General features: G+C 37.6%; 1 protein-coding gene across 3 annotated transcripts in view; it reads left to right on the forward strand.

Annotated features, from left to right (window-relative positions):
- The window catches only part of comp (cartilage oligomeric matrix protein), a 32,446-nt gene that overhangs the window by 2,915 nt on the left and 12,970 nt on the right, over positions 1–16,561 (forward strand). The window contains exons 2-9 of one of the 3 annotated variants that reach the window (XM_079844329.1): positions 2,492–2,565; positions 3,750–3,801; positions 3,896–4,044; positions 6,659–6,796; positions 6,880–6,954; positions 8,313–8,465; positions 12,353–12,457; positions 12,562–12,669. In XM_079844329.1, the coding sequence (XP_079700455.1) occupies positions 2,492–2,565; positions 3,750–3,801; positions 3,896–4,044; positions 6,659–6,796; positions 6,880–6,954; positions 8,313–8,465; positions 12,353–12,457; positions 12,562–12,669 (854 nt within the window). The remainder of the gene's footprint in view (positions 1–2,491; positions 2,566–3,749; positions 3,802–3,895; positions 4,045–6,658; positions 6,797–6,879; positions 6,955–8,312; positions 8,466–12,352; positions 12,458–12,561; positions 12,670–16,561) is intronic. The other 2 variants (XM_079844330.1, XM_079844331.1) reach the window with 2 other exon arrangements.

A 16,561-nucleotide genomic window follows, 5' to 3' on the forward strand; every position in this document is an offset into this window, starting at 1 on the left:
ATTACATGCCCTAGATATTGTTTGAATATGTTCTGACTGTTGTTCAATCACACACTTTACAAGGCTCCATTATTTAACATTAGTTCCTTCATTAACAAACTGACAATGAAAAATACTTCTAAAGCATGTATTAATCTTAGTTAAATGTACATTTCAGCATACCTATTGTTCTTTATAATTCTTTTGCACTTTAATCTGTTTTAAATATTTGTTTACTTTATACATTTTTGTGTATTGCTTTATTGTATTTAAATGTTTGGTTCTTTTGTTATAAGAAAGTGATTTAACCTGTTATAGTATGACAACACTTTTTTGCAACTTATTTCAATATCGTGATAATACCGTATACCGTGATAAAAGCTTCAGCAATTAATCGCAACATGAAAATTTGATACCGGCACATGCCTACTAAGGTGTTTAAACCAGTAATTTTGTTTATTTAAAAAGATTATTTAATGCATACAATACGAATAAATTATGTTACCGAATAGTTGTGTAGTATAGGACTATTTTCCTGCTCATCTGAACCATGATCTGAACGCACGCAAATGCTGCAAGACAGAACCAATCAATCACAGAGAGAGCGTTCGCTCACTGATGACACTGTATTCAAACAGAGCTGAGTTTCCCAAAACTATCATAAGAAACCATTGATGCTTTTGGAAACGCAGCTCTGAACAATGCTCATCTGAAGACAGTAATTATATGTTTGAGTTAATTCACAATAAACAAATAGAAATTGTAGCCTACATAATGCAATTACTCTTTTAATTTAATGTTAAAAGTTGATATTGATCATGTTCTATTCTGTAACTAATGTTAATATAAATCATGTCAGAATAAAAAGGTTGCATTTTATGGGTGCAATGTCCTGTCACTGGCAGTCCCTTATGAAAATGAACCATGGTTTACTTTTTACAAGTTCAACTAGTATTTGTAGATTTCTATGGTTACCACTACAAGTAAACATATTTTAACCATGTGTAAACAAAAATTTGATCAAATAAGTTGCAATTGATTATTGTATGTTAAAATACCTTTCAAATATAATGTTAAGTGGGTATCTTTACCCATTTTACTCTTAGTAAATTTTAATAATTTTCATACATTTAATAATAAAAAAAGTTCAGTTTAGAAGTATCGTATCGATATCGGTGAGACTGGCATTGAAAGTATCGGTATCGTATCGAAAACAAAATAAGTGGTATCGCCCATCCCTACTGTTACTGTTACATAATATTTATATGTGCAGTTTACTTAACAATGTTATGTTAAATTTATAAAAGTTTATTATGTTAGGTGAACACATTTATCGATTTAATTTACTTTATTAAATTATCTACTTGCTCTACAAGTGTAAGTGGAAAAATATTAAATAACAACAAGTATATTTGTAGAAACAAAATGCTAAAATAATTTAGTTTAGAGCAGGAAGTCCATCCAATAAATGTGTGTATGAGTGGCCACCGCCTAAACACAGGCTCTCTTCTGCATAAGGGTAACCACAAAATTACAGAAACTTCTCTAAACTGAACATTAACTGTCATAAACTAACAACATCTTTCCCTTTACTGAAAAACATAAAATAACACTTTAATCCCTAAATTTACTCTCCTAATGCAGTCCCTTGCAAAGCATGCTGGGAACTACAGATCCACTGCCCAGTTTGTTCGTTTCACTCAGCGATGTTAAGTTGATCGAACAAACACTTATTAAGTAAAGCTGGCAATACTAATTTTTTTAGTAGAAACAACTCAGTAAATTTAAGTTCATTTAGTTACATGAGTTTTTTTAAGTAATGTGAACACCGATGATTTGAGTGCAACTAACAACAGTGAATGTTAATAATTTTGAGTGTGTAAGTAGAGGAAAATAATTGTATACTGGTACCCTAAGGACCAATTGTGTACCTTTAAAGGTTCATTTATATGTTTTGTTCCCCGAGGTACAAAATTGTACCTCCACTGTACCTTTTTTTCTGAGAGTGTAGCCAAGACAACAAACTTGGAATGGGCTTTGCTATTCACAAACACACAGCATAAACGCTCAAAATGTGTGTTTTCAGAGTGAGACACAGATGTAGTTCTTGGCAAATTACTGTAATACAGTTCCTGACTGTTATAATGTCAGACGCTGAAAAATCATCCACAGGGCCGGCAGGAAAAGACATTATATTTTGAGTGGGGCCTTACAAGCATTAATCATGAAACGGCCCCATTGTTCTTATGATACGCTTTTCAAAGGATAGTTCACCCAAAAATGATTACTAACTTTTATACACCCTCATGTCTTTCTAAATGTTGTGTCATTATTCTGCAAAAGAAAGACATTTAGCATTAATGAGCTCAACAATTACAATAATATTTAACCATAAAAGTATCATAAGTGTTTCGTGGTTTTCAAGGTGAGTAAATTTATTAATTTTCCTTTTTTCATTTCATACTTTCTAAAAATCAGCATGTTGCTCTTAATTCTACACGGTTTACTACAGATGGAGAGATTATCAAACAGATTAAAGGCACAAACCAGGAGCTTGCTGAAATCAAAGAACTACTGAAGCAACAGGTAATTCACAAACCAAACCAAACCATACAACTTACCCTGAGAATTTGCAAGGGCAAACTTTTGGAAATGTTTGAAGAGCCTGTGAGAAGGTAAAAGGCCATGATGTAAATGTGGATGTTAACCATATTTGGAGGGAATTCCCTTGTTGAAATGTATACCACCCTTTGTATACCACAGAGCTGTTGAACACGCACACACACACGCACACACTCACACACACACATACACACACATGTTTGTTTTTGTGAAATGTGAGGACATTCCATAGGCGTAATGGTTTTTATACTGTACAAACCGTATTTTCTATCCCCTTACACTGCCCCTAAACCTACCCATCACACACACACACACACACACACACACACACACTGCCCCTGCCCCTAAACCTAGCCCTCACAGGAGACTGTGCAGTTCACTTTCTGTGAAAAAAAATCTTGTTCTGTGTGATTTATAAGCATTTTGAAAAGTGAGGACATGGGCAACGTCCTCATATTTCACCCTCTTTTTGTAATACCTATGTCATACCCATGTCATTATACACATATATGTGTCCTGATATTTCACAAAAACATGCCCACACACACACACACACACACACACACACGCACACACACACCATGGGGACTTTCCATAGAAATAATGGTTTTTATACTGTATAAACTGTATATTTGATCCCCTTACACTAACCCTACCCCTAAACCTACCCAACACAGGAACCATTCTGTATTTTTACATTTTCAAAAAAACATCACTTAGTCTGATTTATAAGATGTTTTCCTCATGGGGACCAAACAATTCCCCACAAGGACGAGGATTTCGGATATTGCCATCTTTGTGGGGACATTTTGTCCCTATAACGTAGGGTTTACAATGCCACACAGAGAGAGAGAGAGAGAGAGAGAGAGAGAGAGAGAGCGAGAGCTTAACCATTTATTAATGATTACTGCATCAGCAACTAATAAAGATTCTATATGAATAATATATTAAGTAATATATCCTGGGACAAATTGTTCAGGGTAATTTCGGTGGAATTCGGTTTAATTAATCATTAGCTAATGCTTTGCAAAGGTATTATTAGGTTATGACTTTACTTGTTGATAATTATATTTTAATAACATTCCTACCTATTAAAACGTTCTTATACATTCTTACATATACTGACATATGAACTACTTGTTTTATAGATACAGGAAATAGTTTTCCTGAAGAACACGGTTATGGAGTGTGAAGCCTGTGGTGAGGAATTCTAAGCTTATCCATTGCATCAGATTCATAATTGAGATTGTAACTGCTAAATATTGGATATTCTTTCTCGCTTGTCTCCTTGTAGGCATGAGAGCAGTAGATCCAGAGCCTTCATGTGTTCCCAATCCCTGCCACCCTGGTGTGGAATGCATTATGACTCCCACTGGCATCAAGTGTGGCCCGTGCCCAGAGGGCATGGCAGGAAATGGAACTCACTGTACTGATGTGGATGAGGTGAGTGGGCTGCCTGAGCTGAATTCCAATCTGAAGTGAACATCCTTACTCACTGTAAAGGGGACTCTTGAAGTGGGGATAAGGTAGCAGGGAGTATTTAGGGAGTACGTGGACTGAGTACTCCTCTGCAATGGTTCCCCCTTTATCATCGGCGAGAGCGAGGAGAAAACCAGCGTGCCAGCCACTAGCCAGATTACTGAAATTCCAGAGTCCATTCCAGTGAGGGAAATTCCAGAGTCCGTTCCAGTGAGGGAAATTCCAGAGTCCGTTCCAGTGAGGGAAATTCCAGAGTCCGTTCCAGTGAGGGAAATTCCAGAGTCCGTTCCAGTGAGGGAAATTCCAGAGTCCGTTCCAGTGAGGGAAATTCCAGTGTCCGTTCCAGTGAGGGAAATTCCAGAGTCCGTTCCAGTGAGGGAAATTCCAGTGTCCGTTCCAGTGAGGGAAATTCCAGTGTCCGTTCCAGTGAGGGAAATTCCAGTGTCCGTTCCAGTGAGGGAAATTCCAGAGTCCGTTCCAGTGAGGGAAATTCCAGTGTCCGTTCCAGTGAGGGAAATTCCAGAGTCCGTTCCAGTGAGGGAAATTCCAGAGTCCGTTCCAGTGAGGGAAATTCCAGAGTCCGTTCCAGTGAGGGAAATTCCAGTGTCCGTTCCAGTGAGGGAAATTCCAGAGTCCGTTCCAGTGAGGGAAATTCCAGTGTCCGTTCCAGTGAGGGAAATTCCAGTGTCCGTTCCAGTGAGGGAAATTCCAGTGTCCGTTCCAGTCAGGGAAATTCCAGAGTCCGTTCCAGTGAGGGAAATTCCAGTGTCCGTTCCAGTGAGGGAAATTCCAGTGTCCGTTCCAGTGAGGGAAATTCCAGAGTCCGTTCCAGTGAGGGAAATTCCAGAGTCCGTTCCAGTGAGGGAAATTCCAGAGTCCATTTCAGTGAGGGAAATTCCAGTGTCCGTTCCAGTGAGGGAAATTCCAGTGTCCGTTCCAGTGAGGGAAATTCCAGTGTCCGTTCCAGTCAGGGAAATTCCAGAGTCCGTTCCAGTGAGGGAAATTCCAGTTTCCATTCCAGTGAGGGAAATTCCAGAGTCCGTTCCAGTGAGGGAAATTCCAGTGTCCGTTCCAGTGAGGGAAATTCCAGAGTCCGTTCCAGTGAGGGAAATTCCAGAGTCCGTTCCAGTGAGGGAAATTCCAGTTTCCATTCCAGTGAGGGAAATTCCAGAGTCCGTTCCAGTGAGGGAAATTCCAGTGTCCGTTCCAGTGAGGGAAATTCCAGAGTCCGTTCCAGTGAGGGAAATTCCAGAGCTCAACTTAGAGAGCGTTGCACTGTCCATTATTGCTCTAGCATTTATCTGTCTATGTCCATTGTCTCTCAACGGAGGCTGATCCTCCCTAACTCCCTGAACTGCCTGCACCTCCCTGGCGCACTTGTGAACTTCCCTAAGCACTTCCCCTCAGGGGAATCCCAGCCACCATTTTGAAGTGCGTTCCACTTCGTAAAGTGGACGAGGGAAGATTATATGGACAGACCCTCACTCCCTTGATTTTGACAGAGTCTACTTTATTATGTACACTTCAGGCAGCTTCATATACCACAATGCAACATGATTGTGACGTCACAGCATACGCATTTAATTTACCCCACCACAAACAACTCTATGATTCAAACTCTATTTTTAAAATATTTAAAACAACCCAAACACACCTATATACATATAGAATGTTGTATTAAACATGAAAAGGAAAAAAAATCAACTCCATAGTGGATTCTATGTGATCAAGGGCTTAGGACGTTCCAGTTCAGTCCATTGTAAAGGTTCCGCCAGTTGTGGGCACTCATGCCACGTAAGGAATGACGCACATCCGAGTGAAATGAGACGGAGGGAAGTTAGTGAGTGAAGGGCATAATGAAAACAAACTGGAACACAGCCCCGATATGGCTACTATACTCTCATTCCTGCGTAATAATCAAGGAACTTTGTGCCATTTCATGAGTGCAGCGGCGCAATGATATTACACAGTGCCTGAAAATCACTCATCCACTCATGGGACGGCTCAAAGTTCATTGATTATTACGCAGGAATGAGAGTATAGTTCCTAGCCATATCGGTCTAGAAAATCACAACTTTTCATTTTCTGTCGGTCTTAGTACATAATGTAACTATACACAGCACAACATGTAAATAGGAAAATGTTGGCGTTATTTTGTCACTTATTGAGCAGTAGGCAAGCTGGAGCCATTTACCTCCAGTCTTTGTGCTAAGCTAGGCTAGCTGGAGCCATTTACCTCCAGTCTTTGTGCTAAGCTAGGCTAGCTGGAGCCATTTACCTCCAGTCTTTGTGCTAAGCTAGGCTAGCTGGAGCCATTTACCTCCAGTCTTTGTGCTAAGCTAGGCTAGCAGTGGGTGTGTCAGACAGAGTTATGACACGGAGATGAGAATGGTGTGTATGGACTTCTCTAACTCTGGGGGATACGGTGAAGAAGCTAAAGTCCTAAAAAGTAGGCGTGTTCCTTTAAGGATTTGTAGTGCACTGTGGGATAATCTCCCTTAAGTATTTTTAAAGAACAAATATTTAATTTGTACTTCACTAAGATTTTTGTTCTCTACTATGTATTTGTTGTGTACAGTGTGCTGCAATGCCATGTCACATGGGGGTGAGATGCATTAACACATCACCTGGTTTTCGCTGTGGCCCCTGTCCCGCTGGGTACATGGGCCCCCAGGTGCAAGGGGTCGGACTTGCCTATGCATCAGCCAAGAAACAGGTATTGTTTTTATATGAGATTCTTTCAATTATTCAAATCAAAAGATGATATGTTTGAAACTAAATTGAAACTCTTATATGCAGGTCTGCACAGACATTAATGAGTGTGATAACTCAAATGGAGGCTGTGTGGAGAACTCCAACTGCATCAACACACCAGTGAGTGATGCATTATGGTCTATTGGTCACAACCCATCTGGTGGTTTGCAGCCCAAAAATTGGTTCTGTTCTGATACACTATAAAAAGAGACTTTTGCCAGTTTTTACCTTAAAGGGTTAGTTCACCCAAAAATGAAAATTCTGTCATTAATTCCTCACCCTCATGTGGTTGGACACCCGTCAGACCTCCGTTCATCTTCAGACACAAATGAAGATATTTTAGTGTAAATCCGATGGCTCAGAAAGGCCTCCATTGGCTCAACTTTACACTCTCAAGACCCTTAAAAGGCACTAAAGACGTCGTTACGAAGTCCATCTCACTACAGTGGTTCTACAATAACTTTATGAAGTGGCGAGAATAGTTTTTTTGCGCAAAAAAACCCTAAAGAACGACTTATATAGTGATGACTGATTTCAAAACACAGCATCATGAAGCTTCGAAGCGTTATGAATCAGTGAGTTGAATCATGATTCGTATCGTGTGTGAAACCTCCAAACTGCTGAAATCACGTGACTTTGGCGATCCAAACCACTGAATCGACTCACTGATTCATAACGCTCTGAACCGCTGAATCGACTCACTTATTCATAACGCTCTGAACCGCTGAATCGACTCACTTATTCATAACGCTCTGAATCGCTGAATCGACTCACTGATTCATAACTCTCTTAACCGCTAAATCGACTCACTGATTCATAACGCTCCGAACCGCTGAATCAACTCACTGATTCATAACGCTCTGAACCGCTGAATCGACTCACTGATTCATAACGCTCTGAACCGCTGAATCGACTCACCGATTCATAACGCTTCGAAGATTCATGATGCCGTGTTTTGAAATCGGTCATCACTATATAAGTCCTTATTTAGGGTTTTTTTGCGCACAAAAACTATTCTCGTCGCTTCATAAAGTTATTGTAGAACCACTAGCCTGGAAGTTTTAGTTAAATTATGGTTACCATTGAACAGCCTCACTTTCATACCTGTCATGGTGCTGCTATGAATAAGGTCTATTGGGGTTCAACTTACTGTAATTTCTAACGATACAAATGTTTTTATTTTTATATTTTTTTAAACACTGGTTCAAGTAGCATAAGATATTGACAAATTTGACCAAGATACAATTTTATAGACAATTTATGCTCTTTATTATGTACATAAATGGACCACGGTAAACATATTTACACAAGTTGTAAACCATGAATTGGGTCGCAGCTGTTGTGTTGGATCACCACAAAAAAAACGAATCAAACCAGTTGATAACCACAAAGTTTGAGAAATGGATTCATATAAATCAGTGGTATCATCATTCTTTAGATTCACCTTTTTTATACGAATCATTTTGTGTTTATGGCAGGGCTCTTTTCGTTGTGGCCGCTGTAAGACTGGTTTTGTTGGGGATCAGGCGAAAGGCTGCAAACCTGAGCGATCTTGTGGTAATGGTCAGCCCAATCCTTGCCATGCCAGCGCAGAATGCATTGTTCACCGCGATGGACAGATTGAATGCGCAGTAAGTCAATTATCATATTTAACACATGCAAACCCCTATATAGATGAAGAAGGGTCGGAGAGCAGAGCCACAGTTTTACCTCACAGCAGTTTCATGATTAACCACGTTCTAGCATGATTCTAGCATGATTTATCATAGTTTACCTTAGTTTACCATGATTAACCACATTCTGGTATGATTTACCATGATTCTAGCATGATTTATCATAGTTTACCATGAATTATCATGATTCTAGCATGATTTACCATAGTTTACCTTAGTTTACCATGATTAACCACGTTCTGGTATGATTTACCATTATTCTAGCATGATTTACCATAGTCTACCATGATTTACCATGATTCTAGCATGATTTACCATAGTTTACCAGGATTTACCATAGTTTAGCACGTTCTAGTATGATTTACCATGATTCTAACATGATTTACCATAGTTTACCAGGATTTACCATAGTTTACCACGTTCTAGTATGATATACCATGATTCTAGCATGATTTATCATAGTTTACCATGAATTACCATGATTCTAGCATGATTTAACATAGTTTACCTTAGTTTACCATGATTAACCACGTTCTGGTATGATTTACCATGATTCTACCATGATTTACCACATTCTAGAATGATTTACCATAGTTTCCATGATTTACCATAGTTTACCATGATTTACCACATTCACGATTTACCACGTTCTAGCATGATTTACCATGTTTCTAGCATGATTTACCATAGTTTACCTTATTTTACCATGATTAACCACGTTCTGGTATGATTTACCATGATTCTAGCATGATTTACCATAGTCTACCATGTTTTACCATGATTCTAGCATGATTTACCATAGTCTACCATGTTTTACCATGATTCTAGCATGATTTACCATGATTCTAGCATGATTTACCATAGTCTACCATGTTTTACCATGATTCTAGCATGATTTACCATGATTCTAGCATGATTTACCATAGTCTACCATGTTTTACCATGATTCTAGCATGATTTACCATAGTCTACCATGTTTTACCATGATTCTAGCATGATTTACCATAGTCTACCATGTTTTACCATGATTCTAGCAGGATTTACCATGATTCTAGCATGATTTACCATAGTCTACCATGTTTTACCATGATTCGAGCAAGATTTACCATAGTCTACCATATTTTACCATGATTCTAGCATGATTTACCATAGTCTACCATGTTTTACCATGATTCTAGCATGATTTACCATGATTCTAGCATGATTTACCATAGTCTACAATATTTTACCATGATTCTAGCATGATTTTCCATAGTTTACCTTAGTTTACCATGATTAACCACGTTCTGGTATGATTTACCATTATTCTAGCATGATTTGCCATAGTTTACCGTGATTTACCATGATTCTAGCATGATTTACCATAGTTTACCATGATTTACCATGATTCTAGCATGATTTACCATAGTTTACCAGGATTTACCATAGTTTACCACATTCTAGTATGATTTACCATGATTCTAACATGATTTACCATAGTTTACCAGGATTTACCATAGTTTACCACGTTCTAGTATGATTTACCATGATCCTAGCATGATTTACCATAGTTTACCTTAGTTTACCATGATTAACCACGTTCTAGTATGATTTACCATGATTCTAACATGATTTACCATAGTCTACATGATTTACCATAGTTTCCATGATTTACCATAGTTTACCATGATTTACCACATTCACGATTTACCATGTTCTAGCATGATTTACCATGATTCTAGTATGATTTACCATAGTCTACCATGTTTTACCATGATTCTAGCATGATTTACCATAGTTTACCTTAGTTTACCATGATTAACCCCGTTCTGGTATGATTTACCATGATTCTAGGATGATTTACCATAGTTTACCTTAGTTTACCATGATTAACCCCGTTCTGGTATGATTTACCATGATTATAGCATGATTTACCATAGTTTACCTTAGTTTACCATGATTAACCCCGTTCTGGTATGATTTACCATGATTCTAGCATGATTTACCATAGTTTACCTTAGTTTACCATGATTAACCACATTCTGCTATGATTTACCATGATTATAGCATGATTTACCATAGTCTACCATGATTTACCATGATTCTAGCATGATTTACCTTAGTTTACCATGATTTACCACATTCTAGCATGATTTACCATAGTTTACCATGATTAACCCTGTTCTAGCATGATTTACCATAGTTTACCTTAGTTTACCATGATTAACCACGTTCTGGTATGATTTACCATGATTCTAGCATGATTTACCATAGTTTACCTTAGTTTACCATGATTAACCACATTCTGCTATGATTTACCATGATTATAGCATGATTTACCATAGTCTACCATGATTTACCATGATTCTAGCATGATTTACCTTAGTTTACCATGATTTACCACATTCTAGCATGATTTACCATAGTTTACCATGATTAACCCTGTTCTAGCATGATTTACCATAGTTTACCTTAGTTTACCATGATTAACCACGTTCTGGTATGATTTACCATGATTCTAGCATGATTTACCATAGTTTACCTTAGTTTACCATGATTAACCACATTCTGGTATGATTTACCATTATTATAGCATGATTTACCATAGTTTACCTTAGTTTACCATGATTAACCACATTCTGGTATGATTTACCATTATTATAGCATGATTTACCATAGTCTACCATGATTTACCATGATTCTAGCATGATTTACCTTAGTTTACCATGATTTACCACATTCTAGCATGATTTACCATTATTAACCCCGTTCTAGCATGATTTACCATAGTTTACCATGATTAACCACATTCTGGTATGATTTACCATGATTATATTCAATTCAATTCAATTTCTCTTTTATTGTCACATATCATGTACACAAGTGTACTGGCAGTGAAATGCTTAGGTGCAAGTCTCTTTTACATGGCAGTACATAGATTAACAATATACATAATAACAATAACCACATTTATTAAAGTGCAGTGCATGGATGAGTGAGAAAAAACTGTCGCGTAGTCTACTGGTCCGGGCCCTAATACTCCGATACCGTCTACCAGACGGCAGCAGTGAAAGCAGATCATGGCCCGGATGGCTGGAATCCCTGATGATCTTTTTTGCTTTCCTAACACATCGTTGGTTGTAAATATCCTGGAGGGAGGGAAGCTCACCTCCAACAATATGCTGAGCCGTCCGGACCACCCCCTGCAGGGCTTTCCGGTTGAGACCGGTACAGTTTCCATACCAGGCGATAATACAACCAGTGAGGATGCTCTCCACAGTGCTGTTGTAAAATTGTCTGAGAATTTTTTGTCCCATACCAAATTTCTTCAGCCGCCTGAGGAAGAAGATACGCTGATGTGCCTTCCTCACAACTAAATCAGTATGTACTGACCAGGTGATGTCATTGGTGATATGAACACCAAGGAACTTAAAATTATCGACCTGCTGCACTGGCGTCCCTTCAATGATAAGGGAGGGGTAAACACTATTCTGTTTTCTAAAGTCCACCACCAGCTCCTTGGTCTTACTGATGTTCAGAGAGAGGTTATAGCATGATTTATCACAGTTTACCATGATTTATCACAGTTTACCATGATTTACCATAGTTTACTATGATTTACCACATTCATTATGTACCATGTTTCTAGCGTGATTTACCATAGTTTACCATGATTTACCACATACTGGCATGATTTACCATGATTTACCAGGATTAACCACGATTTACCAAATTCTAGCATGATTTAGTCAAAATAAATAATTAAATTATTTTTACGCATGCAGAACTGCTGGGGTGAAACTGTGGCTCTGCGGACTGATATTATTGGATAGATGTGACTGGTTAACTGATATAATCTGTTTTAGTGTGGAGTTGGTTGGGCTGGGAATGGATACTTATGTGGAACAGACACTGATATTGATGGCTTTCCTGATGAAAAATTGGAATGTCTGGACAGAACCTGTGCGAAGGTAAAAATATTTAAATAAATAAATAAAAACAAGAATAACAATGTATTGCACTAAGCATTAAGTAAAAACAAAGTAAAAAGTGAAGAACTAAAATGGTTTTCTAGGACAATTGCCTCACTGTTCCAAACTCTGGCCAAGAAGATGCAGACAAAGATAACATCGGTGACGCATGTGATGATGATGCGGATGGAGATGGGATCCTAAACACAGAGGTCAGAGGTCACCACACCATCTTGGTTAAATGCAGTGTTATAATACCACCAGATATATGTACGTTTTGTTGTTCTGCATTGCTGCCTGCATAGCAACAGTTTGGCACATCATACAAAATGCTGCATGTAAATGGGGAGGAGACGACTTACTATTGATTCCAACAGCGTTTGATGTTAGCATGTTGCTAAGCTAATATTACACTAAAACAGGGGTGCGCAGACTGACAGACCGGGGGTGCGCGAGAGAATGTTTGTAATGGCAGAAAAAATGTCTCGTTTTAATTTTTATGTATTTAACTTAGGTAAACTTCACATGTCAGATTACTATTGATAAATAAAAATTTCACATTACAAGCTGTAGTAAATTACTCATATTTCATTTCATTTTACAAGCGCGTCTGCATCACCCCAAACTTTTCATATTACGCACTAAGTGACCATTCATTCATTCATTCATTCATACATACATATTCATCAAAATGGACACCTGGGGCTCGTTTCAATAAGGAGGTTCAAACAACTCTGAGTTTAAAGCTGGACTCTGAGTTGACTTACTCTGAGATGGGAAACTCTGAGTTTTGGGTTTCAGAACAGCTGAATTGAGGAAGTTCAATCAACTCTGAGTAACTGAGTCTGAGTTAAGCTCATGCACTCCGACTATGAAAAGCCACGGTCAATGGAGCTCCGAAATTACGATTCACCATGGCAACAGCACCCAACAAAAAGATGTTTGCATACTTCCGGGTCAATATGTAAGTTTAATTCTTAATTATTTTAATTAAATGTAATTTTTATGGTATCTAAAAGGCAAAAAAAGAATATGGCAGCAGCTAAAAATGAAAAATAAAAACAATTAAATCAGGTAAAGCTTTAAGCATAAAATGTTCATGGGTGTTGGTTTAATGACTTTACAAACATTTGACATTTTAAATAAATATCATTCAGTGTCCAATGTGCAGCAGCTTTTCCCACATAGACCCGTCTCACAGACTGTGCTGACGAGTTTAACAGTCATCAATATCGTAAACCTGCAAAGTTTTGTATATATATATATATACATACAATATGCTCCCCCTTTTTAAAGTGCCAGCAGTGTTTAAATACTTAATTCATTCATTCAAACGCCACAAATGCTTTTCTTACTGAGTATTTTGGTCGTATTTCAAGTACAAATATTATTTAAAAAAATTATAAATGTAATCTAAATCTAAAGTAAGCGAAGTTTACTTAAAACAAATTAAATTATCTGCCACTTGACAAAAATACATAGTAAGAAAAGCATTTTTTGCAGTGCAGGAACATTCATTCATTGCTTATATTTTCATCATGAGGACACTGTCAAAGTGACAAAAAATGGCTATAATGTATGTACATTTATAACACTAATACTTTGTATTATATTACTTTTGCATCAAATTACAAAAATCAAGTTACCGCTGTTGTGAGAGTGTTTCTAATACAGTGTCTATGGGAGTGATGGTGAAAATTAACATCTTTCTCTCTTTTCACTTCCGTTTTCAAATGCACTCTATTTTTTCCCTCTTTTTGAAAGTTGTGAAATCACTATTTTGGAGTTTTTCTTTTGCTAATTGAGCAAATGGGGACACAAAAATATATATTTAATGTATTCTTTCATTCACCGCTATAAAAGTTAACCCAACTATGACGACTTCAGCTTCGGAAAACCCAGAAATGTGTAATGACATTATGACTTCTACTCAGGCCAGCCAAACACCAGCACCACTGACAGATGAAGAGGAGATGGAGGAAGAATATTAACATCCAACAGGGAAAATAATAAAGTATTTGTAGGAAATAAAGATGACCATGTAAATAAATGTATTTAACAGCTGTGGTGGTGGTGGTTATGGCATATATCTCGTACTACCATCTGGCAGCATCCTTCCATTCCATACAGTAATCCGTTTTCATGATGGGAATATGAGTGTCATCAATGTGTCCAACCACTGGAAATCCTAAAGGAAACTCTAATTATTAGGGATACTTCTAGAGGTTTATCAAGTGAACATCAGGATCCTGTATAAAAGGACATGCCATTTTTTGTCACTTTGACAGTGTCCTCATGATGGAAATATAAGCAATGAATGAATGTTCCTGCACTGCAAAAAATGCTTTTCTTACTATGTATTTTTGTCAAGTGGCAGATTAATTTGTTTTAAGTAAACTTGGCTTACTTTAGATTTAGATTAAATTTTATAATTTTTTGATATTTGTACTTGAAATACGACCAAAATACTTTTGAACTATTTAAACACTGCTGGCACTTTAAAAAGGGGGAGGAGATCGAAATAAACTCTGGGTTTACCTAAGAAAACCTGCTTCTGACCAGGTTAGGTTCACAGAGTAAGTTACCCTGGTAACAGACTCTGAGTATAAGTTACCTCTCTTTCAGAAATGGGCTTGACTTACCCTGCTTTCTCAGGTTTGACATACCTCGCATTCTGAAACAGAAAACCCAGAGTTTCCCTTATTTCAGGGTTAACATACTCAGAGTTTTCACTTAACCTCCTTTCTGAAACAGGCCCCTGGATAAAAACTGGCACTTTAAATAAATCAAGGGACAGTGAGCCATCTACATCGGAGATTATTAGGAGACAATATATGTCGTTTTAACAACATAAGATCTTGTTATTACGACATACTTGAGTGGAAAAAAACAAATATGTAGGCCCTATGTGGCAGCGTTTCCATTGGGTGTATTTTCAATTCACAATTTCAATTTACGCAATTAGAAGGGTAATGGAAACATCTCAAAACTGCAATGGAAACAGTTTTTGGCTTTGACAGGTCACCTGGTACGCTGAAGCATTGCTGCCACATAGGATCTATATATTTTTTCCACTCAAGTATGTCGTAATAACACGATCTTATGACGTTAATATATTTTCTCCTAATAAGTACAGGGGCGTAACTTTAACCTAGTAATGACAGACCCTGGTGCAACCACAAATATCATAACTATCTATAGGCCTACTGTAATTAAGACATATATTCAATAAATGTATTAAAAACAGAAAGACGCTGTAGTTTCAGTCTTACTCAAAGGCTGCGGAAACAGTTACGCATGTCAATCCATATCCGACGATCTTGGTTTGCTTCTTATTTATTAAATACAGCCAAATAGGTGATTAAATATTGATCAAAATTAAAATACAATTTATACAAAACTACATTAATTTTAAAGAAAGACTTTCTAGAAAGCAAAATTCAACAAAGTGCTCAAAATCCATATCCTCAGACATATGCGCATCTGATTCTTAAAGGATTAGTTCACTTTTAAATAAACTTTTGCTGATAGTTTACTCACCCCCATGTCATCCAAGATGTCCATGTCTTTCTTTCTGCAGTCGAAAAGAAATTAAGGTTTTTGATGAAAACAGTCCAGGGGTTTCCTCCATATAATGGACTTCAATGGGCTCCAAACGGTTTCAATGCAGCTTCAAAAGGGCTTTAAACGACACCAGATGATGAATAAGGGTCTGATCTAGCCAAACCATCAGTTTCTGAGAGAAACCCAGCAGTATTTATGCTATTATTTTACCTCTTATCAGAGGAACGCGATCGTCTCTGAGCTCCGCCATAACTTCTGGAGAGTGAGGTCAAATTCGATCGTGGTCATAGATATATTGATAGTAGATGCCTCATTCTACTGATCCATGCAGTCGCTAATGAGGCATGTACGTATACATCTATGACCACTCTCTAATTTGACCTCACTCTCCGGAAGTTATGGCGGAGCTCAGAGACGATCACGTTTATCTGATAAGAGGTAAAATAATAGCATAAATACTGCTGGGTTTCTCACAGAAACTGATGGTTTGGCTAGATCAGACCCTTATTCATCATCTGGTGTCGTTTAAAGCCCTTTGAA

Source organism: Gobio gobio, assembly GCF_949357685.1.
Source record: "Gobio gobio genome assembly, chromosome: 19".
Classification (NCBI taxonomy): domain Eukaryota; kingdom Metazoa; phylum Chordata; class Actinopteri; order Cypriniformes; family Gobionidae; genus Gobio; species Gobio gobio.